The 22,094-nt window shown below is 33.8% G+C and overlaps 1 protein-coding gene across 2 annotated transcripts; it reads left to right on the top strand.

The window, feature by feature from the left end:
* Nucleotides 1-1,642: 1,642 nt before the first annotated feature.
* LOC119068459 (scavenger receptor class B member 1) lies at nt 1,643-20,272 on the top strand. 2 transcript variants are annotated; one of them, XM_037172044.1, is made up of 12 exons: nt 1,643-1,686; nt 5,621-5,707; nt 15,085-15,176; nt 15,248-15,411; nt 15,482-15,666; nt 15,789-15,949; nt 16,017-16,206; nt 16,273-16,396; nt 16,468-16,748; nt 18,256-18,374; nt 18,438-18,751; nt 19,405-20,272. In XM_037172044.1, exons 2-12 carry the CDS (start codon nt 5,644-5,646, stop codon nt 19,496-19,498), a joined length of 1,788 nt encoding a protein of 595 aa, XP_037027939.1. In that variant the 5' UTR covers nt 1,643-1,686; nt 5,621-5,643; the 3' UTR covers nt 19,499-20,272. The 2 variants fall into 2 exon arrangements, with proteins under 2 accessions (XP_037027939.1, XP_037027940.1); XM_037172045.1 differs by lacking the exon at nt 1,643-1,686 and adding an exon at nt 2,871-2,996.
* Nucleotides 20,273-22,094: the final 1,822 nt, after the last annotated feature.

Raw genomic sequence — 22,094 nt, 5'->3', positions numbered from 1 at the left:
CTGGTTTCCTACAAGCATAATTTGCCAGTCAATTCAATTTAAATGACCGGCAAGTCTACCTCTAATAGTATCGTTACTATGCGTATATACAACCATAGGTAACACTGTTGACTACAAAAAAAACTTCTGTTAATTAATGTGTTGATCGATAAATAAACATCCAAAAAGTGTTAATGAAGTTCACATGTTGCCTATACCTACAACACGACCTGCCTCAATATGTCGAGCCCCCTGCCATTATTAAATGATCCCTAATGTGTGGAAGATTCTTTGCATGAAATAACCTCTTTCGCTGAATATAAATAAAGAAAGTTGCTCGCTTGATCAATATAGGATGAGACTTCTAATTATAAAAAAAACTTTGTTTGGTACAATGTGAACAGAAAGACTGAAATATGTAACAAATATGTCGTCAGATTTGGCGATTACGTGACCAAATCTGAAGAAAATCATTAAGGAAAATATAATTAAAAAAGACCAAGTCATTCTCTCTTGTATTGTATCGAACACAATGTTTCCTATAGCAAAAATACCATTAAAATCCACCCAACATTCGTTGGTCGTATCGTAAATTAAATTTACTTTTCACAATACGATTTCTGAATGACTTAGAGTCGAAATTATTCCACTTAAAATATCGGTAAATATTCCTCCTGAATCCAATTAATTTACGCACTTTAACCGAAAAATTTGTTCATAACGATTTCATAAAAAAAAACAAAATCAAAGAAATTTAACTTTGAAGGTTAAACGTTACTAAACAATATATGCATCGGCAAAAACGAATCTCAAAAAAACCCACTAGGTATCGGCGTTAGGCAATAAACTTTTTATTTTTTAATTTTTTGAACATAGCCAATAGATAAACACACTCTCTGTGAGTATAAGCAATATAACATACAATGTAACTGAAATTGCATAAAAAAAAGACAAAATTCATTCATGTTTTTCTTAATTCAATATAATATGTGTCAATCGATTTTAAGTATATTAATACGTGCGAACGAATAATATGGTTCTGAACTGGGGGTACGTGTGTGTCTGACAAGATCGCATATAAAATATTATTTGCTTCTCCGATCAAAATGTGATCAAGTCTGAAGCCACTACACGAATGGCATATACTCGACAATATTAATTTTATAAACGTACCGTGTCGTATACAATGCTGTATATATAACGATGTTAATATACAGATAAATATACGACAACGCGACTTTAAAACAAAATCTAAGATCAACTAACTCACTGAACACGTTGTGGTCAATATTTTTTTTTGTTGAACGAGATTAACAAAACTTTGAAATTTCAAGAAAAATTTTTATTCGTTATTCACATATATATAAAGTGTTAACATGCTAAATTGCGAGATCATTTTGTCGAAGCTTTCGTTGTTGATCGATCGTTAGCACAAGAAGTGAATGAAATGAAAAGTGAAATATGAAGTTTTTGTCCACATTCAATGCTATAGAGTTACATGCAATGTACAAGAAAAGAGAATCGATAAATTGAACAATTTGTGTCTGCTAATAATAAAAGTGATAAGTTGGGACTGTTTTTTTTAGAACATTTGGACAGTCGTACGAGAGAACATTTAAAAACGAACATAGAACTTTTTGTGACATAGAAAAAGAAAAGAAATTGACAACAAGTGCAGTGATAAAAAATAAATTTAATTTAAATAGAGTAAGTTCCATTGAATAACCGTTAAGTTTTTGTTTTATAAGTATAACACAACATTACATCCATCGAGTCCACGCAGTTTTTATTTGAAAACACAAAAACCTTTTAACGAATCGAATCTTCTATTCACCAATTAGATAACGAAAGTTAAATTTTAAAGTTATTTAAGAGAATTTGGTAATTATGCAAAACAATACCCAGGCATAATGTTTGGTTTAAATTTTTTATATTATTTTTCCGTTTGCATTTTAAGCGATTTTAACATGAACTTATGTAACTTTGATTGGGATGCTTTCAAGATATTTGACAATAATTACGAATGCAGCACACAGCGTTACGTTTAAATTTTCAACATGCTTCAACATTAAAAATTTTTAATTTTTTTTTTAATTGTTGGCACATTGCTGAAAATTGTATCTGTTATGCTTGCGAAAAAAATTAAGAAATTTTTAACAAAAAAACAAAAGCTAGATGAGAACTTGCAATGAACCAAAACAGTGCACATTTCGGATTCTAGGACAACAAAATATCGACACATTTTTGATAGAATAGAATTCCCAATTTTGTCGTGGCTTAACAAACCACTCGTCGGTTTGTAATAAAAAGAAACAAAAAATACGCATCAATGTGATTTAAGTAACGAAAATAGTGATACCAAGAAGATTCCGATAAGATGATTAGTTCTGATAAATTAAAACAATATGAAGCCAATCTGCTCACACCTTATACCAGATGTGTATAAATATATAATATTTCCTGGGTCAGCTAGTGCGATAATGAAATTATTGTTGTGGATTTTCTGTTAAGAAAAAACAAATTATTATTTTTAATTCATTGGTTTGATGGCCTTAACATTGTCTAATCTATTGAGTGCCTATTGATAAACCTTATGGAATGCTTTGAGTGTTATCCAGGTATTTTGAAGGTTCTAAGCAGACGAAAATATCGGTTATGGTTTGATGGTTACGTTGATTTCAGTGTGTATGTCGTACGCACTCTGTAATTTTACTTTTGTTGTTTATATTGATTTAGTCATTGTTATTAAAACCGTTACCGTCTTTTCGGCCGCAATACGAGAAAATTTCGGGGTTTTTTAAGGTCGTTTCAATTCTGATAATAGAATAGTGAGAGTGCAATGAGGCTACAATCTTAAGTTGACCAAGGTAGTCGGTTGAAGTTGGTTGTATTATTAGCATTGAGTGGAAAGAAAGTTTCTAACGTTTTTCTGTGAGTCTGTTAGTTTGTTTAGTTTTGCATTGGTTATGAAAAAAAAATCAAGAATTAAATTCAGCAATTTCGTTCGAGCAAATTAGGTGAGAAAAACTGTTTTCGAAGTATTCGTTTTTGTACATAATCATCGTAAAAAGTCTCACTTCCACAAAAATTAGTTTCGTAATTTTTAAATGAAACGTCCAGGGATTACATAAACATGTTTGGGTCAAGGATCCGTTCATAAGTGACGACCCTCATCTTATAATAAGAGTGAAGCAAACTGAGCCATTTAAATTGTTCACAAAATGTAGGTTTCTGTTCCACTGTTAATAATGTGGTAGAATCTTAATACAAAATGTAAGAATCTTCTAAAACATTGCAGATGTAAGACACCTGATCAGAGATTGGTCACCACTCTTTTTTTTGGTTTATTATAAAGAGTTTTCTAATTAATAAAAAGCTTTTTTTAGTAAGCTTACACAGCCGGTTTTGCCGGTTTTAGGTAGTTGTATAATGGGAAGAGGTAAAAAAATCTTCTTCTGCATGGAATTTAAAGGAACTTAAAAAATTGAAAAAGGTTTTGTATGTGGCAACTGAATTCTTTAGAGTAAATTTGCAAATTTTCCTTGCGATGAGAGAAAGAACTTGAACGGAAGCCTCTTTTGCTTCCAGTGTGGAACCTTTGAAACTATTTTCTGGTCCAACTCATTTTCCTTTTTTCTTTTAATGGAAACTTTACCCCTCTTATATCTACAACTGTCTTACATATACGAGATTTAAGTGAATTTGGTGCCCAATATTTATTCTAAGTAAATGACAAATAAAGTGGTTCGAATTCTCAGAATAAAATTTGACTGTGGGTGGAGCAGCTCCATTGGAGCTTGTCGAATATTTCAAAAAGGGACAAAACTTTTCAGTGTAGTTTTGTGAGCTGTATGGATTAAATCAACTTCTCTTTTGAATACGGCGAGTTAATATAAATCCACTTCTTAGTGGTATGAGACTACATTTAGACGGAAAATAAGTCAGAAATTTATTTCCTCTGCATCATTGGTGAACGATACCAAACCTTCTGTTATATCCGTTTAAATTTTCGCGTGTAAAATCCTATACTCTGCGTCGATATACACAGAAGTACAACAAAATGCGTCAAACATAATTGCCGCCTTTCCTAAACAATTACACGTGAAAATTCGGTGTGAAATTATATAAAAACGTAATGATTATTTGCGTTCAGCTGATGTGCAAACAAGCAGCCAAATTGTCTAAGATTTCTACGCACAGTCATAGGTTTTTTTTCTTCATATTTCTTTCTTGTGAATGAACGTAAATGTTTACGTCTTTTCGAATCATTAACATTCACAATATTGAGAACGTTTATTTAACGTTTTTAAACAAAATCAATATGGAAATGTCAAAATGTGATGTCTAGACTAATGACCAGAACTCATCCGGAACATTAAAGTCAATAACATCCAGCAGTGTGAGGCATTAAATGGAAGAATAAATTCATCGAATGATAATAGATTTACAACAATTTTTTATGTAAATAAAAAGGCTCTGACTTGGTCTAATATGGAAAACTCACTATTGCTGGTACAGTCAGTGCAAACTTTTCTATTTTTTTTTTCTTTCTTGACAATAATTTTGAACTTGACCTTTTCAAAAAGATTACCTATATAATTAACACTGACTAAACAAAGCCAGCGATAAAGATAAATGGTCTCGCTTAAATCATTGAGATATTGAACATGACTTTGTGTATCTGATCTTCAATTAAGCGCTAAGTAGGTACTTCTTAGCAGTTTTTTTTCTTTTCTTTTTAAATCGAAATTAGTTGCTGTTTTACATAAATTATACTGACGCAAGTATACGCACTGAACCTTTTATGAACTTACATAAAACTGAGTCGTATTTTTATATACAGTGAACGACATCTCAAATGTCTCACTGTCAAATTTTTCTGAGAATTTTATTGTGTCATTGCAAATTCACAATGACATTCTCTGAAAAAAAAATGACAGTGAGACATTTGAGATGTCGTTCACTGTACCTAAAACACATTATTCAATATTATTAACTGTTTTTATTGCAATGCATTCCGCAAATATTAACACGATCTCATAATATTCCTTTCTGTTCTTAAAAAACAGTAACGTAATGATAATAAAACAATTGATCAGTGATCATTGTTTTTTATATTTATTAATGTTCGACGAAAAAAATGGTAAAATTAAATATTTTGACAATTTATAAAATAATAAAAAGGTTTTCATGCAAGCCTGTGATGTGAATTTATAATCCAATTGCCTTCCCAAAAATTCTACGAATAACAAAACGAAATATAATTTTCGAATTTATAATTTAATGTTTATACACACGCAGTAATTTCAATTTTCTTGTTGATGTAATTAATGAACTTGTTTACACTGAATGGTCTGAATGGCATACCTTATAATTTGAAATCTTTTTTTTTGGGCAAGCTTGTAGTAAACATAATTCAAAGGAAACGCGGTACAGGATTTTATAATAATTTCATTGTTTGAAGGTGTACACAAAGAGATTTGGTGGAATGAATGAACGAGAAGATTTCTTTCATTTCATTTTTTTTTCTTTTTATTATTTTACTGTGATAACGATACATTTATGTAATGCGTACCTATGTGGTATATTATAGGCATTGATTTTGCTGAGGCTGATAAAATGTTTTTGTTTTTCGTTTCAGAATAATTGAAAATATAAACGAAAATGTTGCCGCCAAGTTCAACCGTTTCAAAGTTCAAGGCAATTAAATTTGATTCGGAGAGTTTTCGTAAGTATAAATTCAGAAGATTTTAAGTAGCAAACTTTAAGTACACATAACAGTAAATTTAAATGGAATCGTAGAAGTGTAAGCTCCCGTCTTTGTTTTTAGTGATTACGTGAATTTCTGACTGTTCAAAAACTCAAATGCTGACGATGCTAACAGTCTCAATCAAACATAGCTCTTCAGATATTGAATGAATCTATCTGTGTGCTGTGAACATACCAAGCTATTTTTAATAGAGGTAAAATATTATTCTAAACAAAAAGTTGTTCTTCGGTATGCCTCTAAAATGCACCGATTATTTTTAGACTTAACTGAAAAAATGTAATTTTCCTCGAAACCTACAGCCGCCGAATATTTTACCGATGCCAAATAATTTATCCACAAACATTCAGGCTCTTAAAAGCTGTTTGTTAGCTTGAAATAGAAATTTGTTAGAAGATAATCTGAGTAAAACTGAATATTTGATAACCAAAAGTGGTAATTTTGTTGATCGTGATTGAATCGTACACAGAATTATTGCAGTGATCAAAGCAGAATTTTTGTGACTGTCCCTGTTTCGATCTTTCGATTTTGGCCGAAATTTACCAAAGATTACCGAAATTTACTGAAGTTTACCGAAAACGTCCCGAATTTATATTTCGGTAAATTCAGTAAATTTTAAGCAAATTTCGGTAATCTTCTGTACATAACATTTCAGTATATTCATTAAATGAATTTACCAATACCAGACCCTGTGGCGGCTGTACTGCCTATATTTTTGTTAAAATATTTTTTTAAATTAAATCTGTAAACAAATCGGAGCATCTTTAGAGGCACAATGTATGTGCGTTTAGAATAAAAAATCTTTGTGAAAACTTCTATCCAATTATCGAGTTCCAGAAATCATATGACGTCGTTTACCCACTTACTCGGAATTTTTCCTAAAATATTGTCCTGTATTTGCTAGACATTGACTTGTCGCTTCTTCGACCCTGCGAATCGATTGCCGTTCAATTTTGTTGTCCATTGTCTCCAAATTATCATGCGAAAATTTCCGGGCCTGTGCAGAATCATCGGTACTTTTTTCAATTTATTTAACTTCCATTGAATTTTCGCACATCGTTGTGGTTTCTCCGTGATCAAGATCGTAATAACTGATTGATATAATGACGCATGACAATATAATAAACGAAGAAAAGTTTGACTTACGCAGGTTTACGGAAATTTACAAATTTTATTTGCCCACAAAACATAATACTACAAGGTGAGGCTATTTAAACTTTAGATGTACCTAGTAAACTGGTTTTACCTTTATTTAGATTTAAAATACAAGAAAAAAAATAACATACCGTGTGAACAAAGTCATATCTCATCTTTATCAGGTTCATGGGCTAATTCACTGAAAGCGTCAGTACGATTATTTGCGTGAAAATAAACATGAAACATCGAATTTAGTCTTAAAAATTGGTCATAAAAATTGCCTTTATGTAATTTAATGTGTCAACCAATTCTACTGGCCCAATGAACAAAACAGTTTTCCTCCGAGATTACACGCACAAATATTGCAGCTATAAACAATTTATGACTCTGTTAAGTGTAGTCCAATGTGTAAATAATAAAAAGAACTCAAATGATTTTTTAACCTTGCACCTCTAAATGTACAAGGAAATTGTCGTGATCTTGTAAAAACAGATTCATTTTTTTTATATTTTGCTTTAAAAAAATCTTCGATGAATGAATTTCATTGTTACGGAATTATTTATTACGACAAGAAATTGATTCTTTATAAAGCTGTTGTTCGGTGGGTGGATTTGGTTAGTAAAAGCTGACGAAGTGTTGGCACTGATTTCGGCTATGACCTAGACGATTCCCTTCAAAATATTTTAAAATGATAAAAATTTGAATTTAATTTATTTCATCGTATATTAGCAACAATTATAGAAACATGTGTAGACAATTAGACCATTCGTAAAAATCAATTAAAAATTTTGTCGACCGAATATAAATGATTTAACACAGCGTAGGTTGCGTACGCAATGTACAATTAAAGCAAAAAAAAAATTGTGTGAAATTTTGGTCTGTTGATTGATTTCTACTCAGCTGTCGCAACTCGAACTTGAGGGACTACTGTCCAAGTTCCAAGTCAAGACATTCTTCAGTTATTTATTTTACACATTTTCGTTTGAGAATAAGGGGCCCTAATTTAGGGCAAACAGCGACAAGCCGCTAGCACCTAAGCACCACTATGGGTTGTAGTGGTAACGGCCGCTTCTCAGTGAGAAACAAATCAATTAAAGTTCAATACAGTTAGATTGACTCAGCAAAATTTCCTGGAACGCAATGAGTTACCAGTCAATATACCACACTATACAAGCCGCATTATTCGTTCCATTTTCGTATCAATCAAAGAACAAGACTTGCTAAATTTCCAACAAGCTTTCACAACCTTCAATGTGTGTTTGTAAATTTCGTTTTATTTTCTTCAAGTTCTCTAGAGGATAGCTTTAGTGCCATTGTTTAAGCTTTTTTCTGGTTTAGGCCAGAAAGCCTAGATGCGATATTTCTTCTTTCGTTTTCCAAAGACCTGTCCGCATGGTTAGGAGGTTCACATTCACAATGTAAATTAATTGGAATTGCTATAATTCCCAAATACCTACGATCCAACGAATGACTAATGAATGTTATTGAAATATAATCACAATGATTCAGCAGATTATTTTCGCCGAACAATATCAGGTTGTCCTTTCACTTCATCGCATCGAACACATAAAACACATAAATGAAAGAATTACGCCGAACATTAAAAATGCATTGCCGGCTGAATAAAATATTCTTTTAAAATGTAGACTATCAGTTAATATAATCGAGCTTTTGTAAAAAAAAGCTCAAACATTAGACTACAATCTCACAAAACATTGTATTGCACTGACGGTTGTTTGCTTTCACGTTGTGTTATCTTCCCTAACGAAACAATATTATAACCAATCTCCCCTTTTATCAGGCCCAAATTGGTCAAAGTGGGCGATCTGGTGTAGCCCGATGGGCCGTTTGTTTCCTTCCATGCGGTTCGGGCCGGCAATTTTTTTTTTTCAGAAATCTCCCGATCGATTATCAAGTGGTCACTCCCGCCCTGTCTGTAATTACAGTCTTCTTTAAAGAAGCTAAGTATAGTGGGATCAATGCATTTTAGTTTACTCTATCACACAGAGTAAATGCGTTCATATAACCATTCTTTGACTATATATGAATCTCCCAACAGATATTGCTGACATAAATACTAATTATGACAATTAGTCAGGTGTTTGCTAATTTAATAATTCGATTGAAGTACCTGTGCATGTGCAATTGTAATATTAATATTTTTCTTTGTACGATACTTATTGCTGGTAAATAAAAAAAAGCTTTTCCGCATTATCTGAAAAACGGTCAATAACACCTAGACACCGATTTCTGTGCGAAAACATTACATTTCCATAGTTCGGACACCTTATTCATCGACAAATTGATTAAAATAATGTAGGCATTAAAATATGGTATTAGCAGTTGGCTCTCTCAACATCTGCAATAATTACTCGTATAATATGAGGAATTAAATCTGCAATATAGTCGCGGCAGCAATAAACGTTATTTATTATGGGTTTGGTTGTGAACATATAACAATATTTGAAATATACTTCAACTCTACAATATTGCAACGATAAAATACTCAAAATTAAATTCACGAGAAAAAAAAGATAAATCGAGCCATGGTTACTCATTCAATGCTCGTAAGTGTGATGCAACGTAAAAATTCGTACGAAAAATTATGGTCAACGGAAAGAGAAAAAATCGACTAATCGAGTAATTTTAAAAGGCATGTCCAAATTCGCTGTTTTCGCGGAAGCGGCATTTTTATTGAGGCTGAGGAGAACAAATGATTTTCAGAATAATTTAGGGAGACTCAGTCTCTTAAGTATGACAGATTTGAATTCAATATTTTCATGAGCCTCTGTCGACAGATATGTGTACGAGTCTATGCTAATAAATTTGTTGTCAAACAATATTTTTGTCGCCGTTAATGACCTTATACACTATCAGAAATTGAGAAATCGAAACTTGCTGTCCGAATATGACCATGCGAAAAAGAGACCGCTCACATATTGTGCCAAATATAAGTGTTTATATGTAACTGTATATTCATACTCAATATTATCGTTGGGCAACGTGAATTATGCAATTTTTTTATTTGATTCGCACAAATATATCCAATTTTTTTCACTCTCGGTTCGAATAAAATTGCTTAATATTTTGTGGTCTTGACGAGTCGTGAAAAGACACACTACACTTACCTGCTGTATGTGAGATCAACGAACGCATTTGAATTTAGAATGTTTGCAGACATCTGTTTTGTCAGCTTAAATGGATAGAATGCTTATAAATTATGTCTTCGACATTTTTCCTTGTTATAAACAGGAAATTAAAATTCAACAGAAAATTGCCATTTGAGATGTTGAACGATTTCATCGATATAATCTAATGTGTTTTATGAAGGATAAATTGTGGTGGCACCCACACTTTTTTTTAATGAAACGTAATACGATCGTGGTCTCGGTAAACGCATGAAAGTTCATGAACTGCCTCACCTGTTGATTGATTGATACAAGAGGTGCCGCGTGTATTTCGTGGTGATGTTCCTTATTGATGGTGGTCTATTGCTAGTAGTAGAATTCAACCGGTTCATTCAATTGAGTAATGTTGTCTAATGATGAACAAAGATAACCTTTGGATGTACCATCTTAGTTTCTTATTCGGGAGTTGGTGTGGTTTATGTTTTGTAAATATATTCTTTCATGAGACGTTTCCCTATTTTTCAACCTAGGGCAAAGTTAGCAAAGTTAGAATCAGTAGTTCAACAACTAGATTGATCTTCTATCTAGTAGACGAACACCATTTCGGCTGGGTTACATATATGGGTCAAAGTAATTTTTATGCCAAAGTGGAAGCGATAACTAATGTACTGATTGTCAATTACTTTCCAACCTGGAATCAGCCTGATTTCTGAGAACTTCGAACTATTCCTATGTAAGTTTCACTTGTTCCAAAAATCCACTAGTAAATCCCATTCGTCTTAAGTATAACGAGATTTATCTATGATTAAAATAAAATGTTCCCTTGTTAAACCAGAAAAACCCAAGTGAGAAATTGCAGAAACACTATCGCCAGCAACATTCACATTTCACATAAAACTGAATATCGTAATATGAGCATTTTGCAATATAATGCAATTGTAAATTCAAAGCAAATTGATTTTTTTTGTTACATTTCGTCTTCAGGGTATACGACTCTATTGCAAAAGTTTAACAATAAGTTTAGGAATAAGGGTTGCTTTTCATTTCATTTCCATTAATTATATTACCGGAATGCCGCAAGAAAAATATATTTAGCGAGAAATGCTAGGTGGAACGCTTTCCTTGTCGGTTGTTACCTCGGGTAATTTTCCTTGTTCATCTATCGAATAGCAAATGTGGTACGTCCGCTTAATCACTTATTTTACTCTGCGTTGGCTTAATATTAAGATCATTCTTACGATTGTCGATGCCTAATTTGTAACGATGTTTCGCATCAAAATTTGGGTGTTTATTGGCTTAGTGGAAAGTAGACCAAGATCACCATTATAGGTATATACACACCATATGCTTAGGTGCATTTTTTCAAATAAAATTTGGTGAAATTCATATGCTTTCAAGGTTATTTCCATGTAAATTTAAATGAATTGCATATTAATTCGTTTGAAATGTGTTAAAAGCGGCTGGTAGTAGATATAACATGGCGAATTGAATAACACAACCAACGTATGTTTGTATTTAAACTCTTTCGACATAGTTTATCTATTATAACTCTCACATCAAAAGGAACACATGGTTCAATGATTTTATTTGGAGTATATGGCACGAAAGTGATGTAGGTCGATTCTATATCAGTAAAGAAATTAGCTTTTTAGAAACGGCATGCGTATCGTAATAAAATTATAAAATCTGCTACTTCATTTGTGTAAGTGCCTTCTATTTGCTGATATAAAAAGTGCGGAAAACTGGAAAATATTCTGGACAAAAAAAAGGATAGGGAAACTTAGTCTTACTGCCAGGAAAAAACATAATTTTTAACAGCGTTTCATACAAAATCTATTACTTCGATATTTTTTCCTCTATATAAGATAACACCAGGACCAGCCAAAGTATCGATAGCAGATGAATAGCCGTTTATTTCAATGCTTGATTCGTTGTACTGTTGAAGAAAAAAAAAAAATTCTTGGTCTGAATGAATGTATCGTCTGGGTATATTTATAGTACATTACGCCCGTGGTTCCAAATATCGAAGCAAAGAGCAGTATTACTACTCGACTAAATTCAAATGTGGAACCACGTCCGTACTGTGCTTTACCTGAATAGGCAAAGTAAATGCATATTTCATGTGAGCAAAGCGCTCCATTGTTTTTGGAGACAACCGAAGAGGCATTCCATGCACCATGTTTTATAATTTCGGGAGAAATGAAATCAGTTAACATTTTCAATTATAGAAAAATAATGACGTGTCTAAAAGTCAATCAAAAGTTTTGATGTAAACGGACGCCGGAAATATAAGCATTATTGATTACTTTCCCCAGACAACCAATTTGAATAACGCTAAGGCACCAATAAATCATTTTTGTTGAATTAATCCACCTATATATCAGAAAATATAAATTCACTTTCGGTCAAGGTCGTTCATATAGTCGTTATACTTTCATTACATAAATAATCTTTAAGCTCTCTCCTTCCATTAAGAGTGACTAATACGATTTTTTCTTAACTCTTGCAAACACGTTTCTTGACTGACATACATGTACAGCACAGCGATTTTTTTTTCTTCATTTTTCACATGTAAATCGTTCAGCGTATATTGCTCAGATTGGCAGATTATGTAGATCATCAGACGTCAGAATGGACACGTATAATTATCTGCAGAGAAATACTCACGCAATACGAGAGACAATAAAAAAGAGTGAAAATCAACTTTTTTTTTCGTTTATTTTTGGATTATAACATTACCATCATAATATGTCTACGACAAAGGTAGCACGTATAGCTTGATGGCTTTAATCTGATGTATCTTTTATTCCTTCCGTTTTTTTTGCTCTTCAAGTTTTTATTTAGCATTTTTTTTGTTTTGTTTAACCTACGCAAAGTGAGATGTTTGCGGAAGTAGACAATTCTTTCTTGAAGAAATGTTCGGATTCATTTAGAGCAGGTTAATGGTCCTGAATTTGAACTTGATATTTTTTTTTATCGTGACGTTGTAGATGCGTCTCGATACGAGATAAATTAATTATATAAAACGTGCTGAAATTCACAAAACTTGTAATTATAATAATATTAAAAAGACGATGGAGAATTAGGATTTTGTTGTTGGTTCGGATTAAGTGACAATTTTTTTTTCTCTCAAATTATTTTTGTTTACGTTTTTTTATGTATGTGAATTTTGTTTGCATTCATTAATAATGATTCATTATTAACGATATAATTTTTAATGATTCTCTAAAACGTGTTTAAAATTTGAGGTGTTTGTTAGCTTAGTTTTTATTTGTTTAGATCGTTTAGTGATAAATCATGCACGTGTCGTCGGCTTCTCTTTGGCAAAGGTGGGATGCCGGCAGGTCTATCAGTTTAAAATCAGCCAATTAATTTTTAAGTTATAAAATAAATGAAATCTTTAAGAGAGTGGCATTCGTAACAAGCATGCGCTAATCAGATTTTTTATTAACGAAAAAAAGCTGATAAGTCAAGTTGAATGTTCCTGGTACACTTGTTGCTGTAAAGACAATATTACAGGGATTCAACATGTCATCTAGGGTGTGTCTCAGATGCAGTTTGTTCTCTTACCCGCACAAACCTATCGGATACTTGCAACAAAAACTTTTATTTAGGACGAATGAGGCAGTATAAGCTTACCAGAAGTCGGTAACAGAGTCCAGACCCCACGTTAAACTCATTTAGACCCATTTCGATGAAAACCCTTTATTTTTACCAGTTTTTCATTCACAAGCATAAACTGAAGAGGTATCCGAAGGATTTACGAGAGTTAGAGAATTACCCTAATGTCTTCATTTTCCTAATTTTTCTCATTTTGTCCTCATTTTCCTGATATTTCAAGCGTGTTTTGAATATTTTTTCAATTAACAATCAAACAATAATACGTCTGCCGCTTGTGGATTCATAGTCGAGTTTCTTGATCGAGATCTTTGTAAATGGTATATTTAATAGTTGATTGAAAATCTGAATATCTAAAATGCAATCACTCCAGTTTCCAAAAGATCGGAAACTACGTGTTCCTCAATATCGACCAATTTGTCGAATTTCTTGGCTTCGCGGACTAAAGGACTAAATCAGTGTGTTCCATCAGCGTTCGGTGGCGATATTTCTTCTATAATAAGGTCCAAATCAAGTGTGTAAGAACAACAATTGGTCTGCGACACCTCAATACCAATATAATCAATTTTTCATTGAAACTTTGTCCTTAAATGCCCTTATTTCTTACAAGTGTCCATATAAAGACATTTTTAACATTTCTGTTGAGGATTATAGAAATTACCTGAAGTGAAAAAATGTTTACTGACGGAATATGTTTGACGATCTTAGGTAAACTTATCTCGGTATCAATAATGAACCCATCAGTATTTAACGATCAATCGTAAAAACTCCAAAACTGGCTGTAGTTTGACGAGCCCATTAAGATTATGTCCAATAAGTGAAAACATTTTACTTTTTACGTACGCTGTTTGAGTACTGACGCATGTACCGATTTGACCGATTTATACTCGGAGAGTTCTAAAGGGGATCATTCAACTGCGTTGGGTGCATAAATATTTTGATGGTCTGTCGTAAAATTTGTATCAGTAGTCTTAACGATCAATCGTAAACTCTGCGACTTTTATCGTGGCATTAAAAAAAGGCTCGATAAATAAAATTAAAATTTTTATATTTTGCGTGTTCTAAATGATATAGAGGAAAATAACCACTGTAAAGGTACGCGATAATGTCAAACTTTCTTAATGGAATAGTTTCGAGTTTATTTGGCTCTGAAGGGTCTTTGTTATAGAAAACGAACCTAAATGGAAATTTATTCTGATCTCCCATCTCCTTTAAATCAAAAGAATGTTAAACTTCGACAGTAGGCTTCTTAGTGTTACTTTTCAAAACGATGGAACTATAACGAGTAACTTACAACCCGTAATTTCATAACAATTTCGTCTAGGCTAAGATTCTATATATTCCTTCGTCTAAGTCACATTAACAAAATGGCTCGTTTACCAGGCCATTCGTCATATCAAATCTCCCCAATATTCAACAAATTTTAAGATTAATTCGAATATGGTTCGTTTCCAGGTCGATTCAAATTTGCAGCACTCGGTACACTGTTCGTCTGCACTGCCTCTTTAATAGTTTTATTTGATCCGATTGCACAGATAGTCAAGGATGTAAGTAACACAAAATAACGAATGATTTACACGTTCCCGAATATCATGCGGTTTTTCTATATCAATTACAGCAACTGTCGATCAGGGAAGGATCTTTGCTGTTCTATTTATTCAAAAGTCCACCACTTGAAGTCTTCATCAGTGTGTATGTGTTCAATGTAACAAATGTGGAAGCTTTTCTGAATAAGGAAGATTCGAAATTAAAATTGCAAGAAGTTGGACCCTATGTGTACCGGTAAGCTTCAATATCAAACGAATTTCACAGAATTTGTTTTAAACAAATATCTTTTCGTTACTTGGTGCAGCGAATTCTTGGAACATACCAACTATACCTTCAACAGTAACGGCACATTGACTTATTTCCCGAAGAGGACTGTTCAATTTATACCCGAACGATCAATTGGTGACCCCAAAATAGACATCGTTACCGTACCGAATATTCCATATTTAGGTGCATCGTCGGCAGCTGCAGAAATGTCCGTATTTGCTGGTATGTAAAGTAAATTTTAATGGAGAATTTTATTCCAAATTTTGCCTTTGTCGGCCTGTGGGTTCACTTCATGGTGAACAGTTGTTCATTAGCGAAAGACTGACGTTCGCTTTTCTCTACAGCCTTAGCACTCAGCACGTTGACAGCAACAATTAACTCACAGCCGATGCTCAACCTAACCGTTGACGACTACTTATGGGGCTATGATGATCCATTGGTGAAACTAGCCGCCAATGTCATACCAAGCATCATTACATTTGAATCATTTGGATTGTTAGACAGAGTAAGTTTCTGTAATTAAATGACATCCGACAAAATACTAATCAATTCATTCGTGATCCTTTCAAAAGATGTTCGACGAAGGATCGAATGCTGTTACAATGAATCTTCCGCAACAAGTGGAACTGCAACGTCGAGAAACCGAAAAACAGCTCAACGTTCCGCACACCGAACCCAAATACGACAACGGCGACGAGAATTTTTCGAATAATTTCATCGATAGTGAACTGATGAATATGGCTGAGTCATTGTATCAGAAAGGTAAATAGACCGCACGATTTGTTTGTTCAGCGTATTTGATGGGAAAATATTGATTTTTTATTGAAGACACACATGAAACCTCACATGAAACATACAAACCGCAGATTCGAGATTACTCAATCGATTCGTGGAACGGATTAGCCGGATTGGACTATTGGGGCTACTCGAATAATGAAAAGGACGGATCAAAGTAAGAATATCCCAAAAAAATTGATTTAACGTAAAAAAGGTCAACTTAACCAACCGAGCAAACTTGAACAGAAACACAGTATGCAATACACTGCGTGGTACATACGATGGTACGCTGTTCCCACAAAACATATCACAAAATGAAGAGTTTCGTGTGTATCGAAAAGCGTTCTGTCGCACGCTGCCGATCCGATTCGATCATGCCGGTGAAATAGACGGGTTGCAGGCATACTACTTTGAATTGACTGAAAATGCATTCGATAGTGACGTTGTCGATCCCAGTTCGTCGTGCTTCTGTCCGAAGGGAAAGTGTTTGCGGAAAGGACTCGGCAATATAACGCCGTGCTATTACAGTAAGTAAAGAATGTTTGTGTCTATGTAGGTAGTCAATTGAAGCAGAGGGTTTTTGAATTACTTGGAAATTCCTGCACAACAAAACAAAACATAATCAATCAAGTTATGCGACCGAAAACAGACCACATAAAATGTTGACCTTTTAAGATAAACCAGTGATTACCATCACCATTAAACAGCATTACAGCAATTTAGCTGTCACGTCCTGCCACCGCGCCAGTTTCTACTTAAATAATCATTTTTAAGTAAATAAACAAACTTCAGATCCGCATACGACAATGGCATTACCATTTTCTCGAGAAAAATTACGTAAAACTAAGACTCTTGTTGGTTTCATACGAGGTGTCTGCGATAAGCGAAAATTTCACTCAACCCAAAGGACTCATTGTTGAGTAAATAATTTTTATTGCCTGACCCTTGGGAAAGTTGAACTTTATGTGGCAGTTTGTCACCTGTGAAAATGATCCATTACACGAATAATATTTTAGCCCATTTTACGTGTTAGTTCCTTTGTGATAATAAACGTTCGCATGGCGCGGGCAATAAACTACATCTGATGTTGGTGCGTAATTCATTACTAGGGAAACAACTTTCTGATACTCGCAAACTCACTCGAGTGTTCTTGAACAACAAGCTTCGGTAACTGTCTTTTCGACAAGTGTAGAGTTTGTCGAAAAACTTGGAAAACAAGGAACTTGTCGAACAATTGTTTGTGATGTAATGCATTACTTTCGCAGTATCCAATGTAGCCTACTAACCATTATTGTCTGCTCCATGCGAAAGTTGACCATTACATGAATTCCTTTGTGATAATCAATTTTCACATGGTCAAGAATACATTGGTGCTGCTTAATGCATTAATACGAACACAACTTTCGGATGCTCTCAAACGCACTCGTGTGTTTTTGGTAATTGTTTTTCGACAGGTGTGAAGTTTGTATATCCGAACCGAAGGCGAAGTATACAACTACACTCTGGCCGAAAAACGGGGAAAAACGAAGCTCTGTTATGTGATGCATTACTTCCGCACCACCCAATGTAATCTACTGCTATACCAAACCACCTAACAATTTTTCTTTAAAAAAACCTAATTTTTCATCATTCTTTATGATGAGGTGAAGTATCAATGATGGTTTGAATCTTTGCTAAATTGCCCACTGGTTTGTGTCGATGGCGATGCTAAACTTTGGATTGAGACTTTGGTCTAACTTATCACTCATCAACTTGTTGTCGTTTTAATATTTCAAATTTCACTCATAAATAATTCCACATGAATGGATGGGTAGGATGAGGAATTTTTCACGCTTCTCAGCGTACTAGTATATTAGGAAGTTAATTTCTTTACATTGCGTTTATCAATTGTGGGTTTTGTTTCTTCGCCGTTCATGTAAATGTTGACCTTTTCATGGATTTCTTTCGTCAATACAACGCCGCTAAATCCAAGAAAAGCTCAACATTGCGTTTATCAATTCAAAATCTAATAAATTTCTGTTCCATAATTTCCAGATATACCAGCTGCAGTGTCATATCCTCACTTTTACCGATCCGATCCAACTTTACTTGACGAAGTTGATGGCCTTCAACCAAATGCAGAGAAACATGGTTCCGAAATTGTTCTACAACCCGTAAGTGCAAACAGACATCACGTGTGACAACTTTTCCAATCAATTTTCCTCTTGCATACACAGCAATTGGGCGTGCCAATGAGAGTGCATTCGCGTCTACAAATCAATCTGCTGTTAGACAAAACAAAGTTCAACAGTCGCGTGAAACCATTCGACAATATTGTTTTACCAATTGTGTGGTTGGAAATATCCGTTGAAAGGCTTACGCCCGGCCTAATTGTACTATTACATCTACTGTTCAACATATTGCCATACGTTCAAGTTGGTTTGGTATGTTTGCTGTGTGTTCTCGGCGTGTCGTTGTTTGCTGTTGCTGCCATATCACATTGCTTTTCAGCAACGTCCAGGAATGAGTACAGCCCGAAAAGAGATGTGAAGTGAGTGTTTTGTTCTGTGTGTACAATGGAAATGTTTTGCATGTGTGAAACCAATTAGTAATTTAAGTTACCACAAAATTAGAGGGAAACATGTCATTTTAACAGATTCGAGCGTGGTGTTAGTTATATCCGCATTCAAACGCTAATTGTTGTGGTCTAATCAGGCATTTAATTGGATTTCCACACCTCTTGTCACAGAATAACTCTACGCAATGCATGAACACAACAGCAGTTTTCAATGTGTGGAGCTTTTTTGTAAAAATTATGTCTCGATTAAAACGCGAATCTCGGCTATGATAAGAAACACTCGAATCTTATAATAGATCTGGCAAGGTCGTGGTGATACCAAGCATGTAATTTTCTATACCTCTATCACCTGTAAAATGCGATTTTCAGTAGTATTCAAGTGAATTTTCCATGACAATATTAGGTATCTCGGTATGTGACCCGACCCTGCTTTTAGTCAAAAAAAAAAAAACAAACAATTTTGAGCAGTGTACAGTCATGAACAAATTACTCATAAACACATGAAGCACTGGACTAATAAAAATAAGAGATTTACACGGCGGGTGGCACTTTGAGGCGTTCATGACTATACCATAGTAATGGCATGATCTTTTTACATTAAAATGTCTTTCCATTTCCTTTTCCAGACAATCTGCAATTTACTGGTTTCCATACATCAAGAAGGAGTTCGAAAAATACACTGATGCCGAGCACAAGTACCAAATCGGTTGTGAAGTTTAGTTAACCCTTTATTGACGGCTATGTCATCTGTTGTCGCGATTTAGACTGACTATAGCTGATTGTTATTGTTGAAAGTAGTGAAGTAAGAAACAATTTTTTTTTCAATCTGTCGCAAATGCTTCGATTAAAAGAAGTAAAGGATTCCATGCTGGTGATGTTATTGCCGTCTGTGAATGGTTAACAACAAAAAATAGAACTTAGGTGATAAGAGGTTGAATGTATTACAAGTGAGTTGTAAATATGTGTAGGATGTGCGCTCAACGATGTGAAGTCATGGACTATTTTGAGAAATCAATTTCTCAGAAATGAACCTGGATCATCCTGATTTGGAGCCGAATATAATGGTTAGAAAGGGAATTATGATGGAAAGACCCACAGAACTTTGTGACATATTTTTAGCCGAGACATGGCTCATTTTTGTGGAAATGTACGAAAGTGTAGACCATGGTGTCTTCTGCATTTTCTTTTACATTTGCACTAAAATGAGCTTCATTGTAAAAAAAAAAAAATTGAAAGAATGTCTCGGGCCAAAACTATGTCACTAAGTTCTATGAGTCATTGTTTCTTGTGACGATAGGATCGTTCATCAAGTATGTCACGCGTGCAAAAGTGATGATGGATGCAAGATATGGTCGAAAATATGATTGAAAGAGATGCAAATAGCCGACACGCGTGACATACTTTACGAATGATACCTACGGTCTGATCTCGGTTTTGGCTCGGATCAATGATTTTCACACTAGAGGCACTACTTCCACCGTTTGCTCTATCGGTATAGGTTCTTTATAAAGATGGAAGTGCATAACGTAAGATTACATCACACTTGTAATGCAAACAACTTTGGTAAGACTGACGTTTGATTAATAGTTTTTGAATCAAAATTGGAGTGATTTCAATGAAATCATGTCTTCAAGACTTGTGTGATAATTTTTATTTTTGTAAGAAAATGCTGACAATCGTCATAAGTTTTTGGTAAATGTAAAACAATATGATTTAGACAAGATTGACAGAGAGCGACAAGCATATAAATTTCAATAAATATAGTGGGCAATATGGAACGATATAAAATGTGGTAATTGAGCAGTTATGTAAGTTTTGAACGGTAAATGTTATTTAAATCTATAAATTAGAAACTATAAGTTAGGAAAAACGCATGTACGTATTGAGTGTAGTAAGTATAGTGTGGTTCGATGTGATAAAATTGTAAAATTAATTTTAGTCGAGTGTCACAACAGTCCAATAATTATTTTATAAACCCCGTTACAGAGCAAAAATTTTCTTACCTGACATTGTAAACAATTTTCTTAACCATTGATCATCTTTAACACACCGTCATCGAGTTGAATTCAGCTTTCGTTCCAATCTACATGAGAATAATTTTAATTCTTACGAAGGTTCCGCTAGTATTTTCCGACGGGGTGCATGGTATGATTGACGTTGATATTTTCTGGTATACAAACAGGGTACGCATAATTGTAATGTGTCTGCTGATAGTAAAATTTTGCTTGCAGACAACATCTATTACCGTATAGAAAACATTTTGTACTGCACACATTATACTACCGACATGGATAGTTTTGCTATTTGCAACCATGTTGCAACCATGCAAGTAAGCATATTTACCAAATCAGGACACTTCTTCGTGTCATGTTGGTCAAATGTAGTAAAGTAAGCTTGAGCCCCCCTCACGTTAAAAAAATCCGTTTCTGAACTTCGTACGAATGTCGATTTCGTTTCTCTATCTGATAGACTAATCAATACTCTAGAACACCATAATTGACAAAAAATTGATTCCAAGTCGTGCAAGGCAATCAAAGTTTACAAAAAATAGACATTCATCTGGACATTGTTAAACAGATTTTTTTTTAACGTGAATAGGGCTAGCTCGTGTATGCGATACGTGTCTGGAAGTAAAATTGTAATATTTGGAGTCATATCCCAGTCTTTTTTTTTGTGTAGTGGTTATGTCCAATAGATGTTATATCCACATAAAAATATCATTTGCATTGGCGTTTCCATTCCAATTTAATGGTTAGCTGCAATGCACCCAGCATACTTATAGAATATTTTAGTGTGTCAAAATACCACTCCACTATTAGTATGACTAATATTATTGTGATTGCTACCATTAATAGTATGTTGACACCAAATGTTGTATTACTATGCTGGGTGCATTGTGAGACTCTGTTCCACAAATATGCGTTTACTAGGGTGTCAATGTTCATGGTGTAAGAGGTTTGTTTTGTAAATTTATGGTATTTAGGAAGTAGGTTTATACATACACACTGTGTTCGTAATGTTTACTGAAAAAGTAGAAGAAAATAATCCAAATTGTAAAAATCATCCAAATGTAAACGGACACTGTATTAAATTGCATCAAAATCAAATATTTTTTTTGTATAAAAATAATTTAGCTGTAAAATTTATTTAATATTTATTTGATTTAGCATTACTTAGAAGCAAAAAATACTTTATATGTACAATTGAATTAATCTAAAATAAAAACGTTCAAGGTAAAAATTGAGTCAATTTTTAGACCCGTACGAAGTACTGGGGTCTTATAGGTTTACGCATACGTTTGTAACACGTCGAATTG

The sequence above is a fragment of the Bradysia coprophila genome (assembly GCF_014529535.1).
Source record: "Bradysia coprophila strain Holo2 chromosome X unlocalized genomic scaffold, BU_Bcop_v1 contig_185, whole genome shotgun sequence".
In the NCBI taxonomy this organism is placed as follows: domain Eukaryota; kingdom Metazoa; phylum Arthropoda; class Insecta; order Diptera; family Sciaridae; genus Bradysia; species Bradysia coprophila.
Note: the sequence above shows the minus strand (reverse complement) of the source record. Positions and strands in the feature narration are given on the sequence as shown.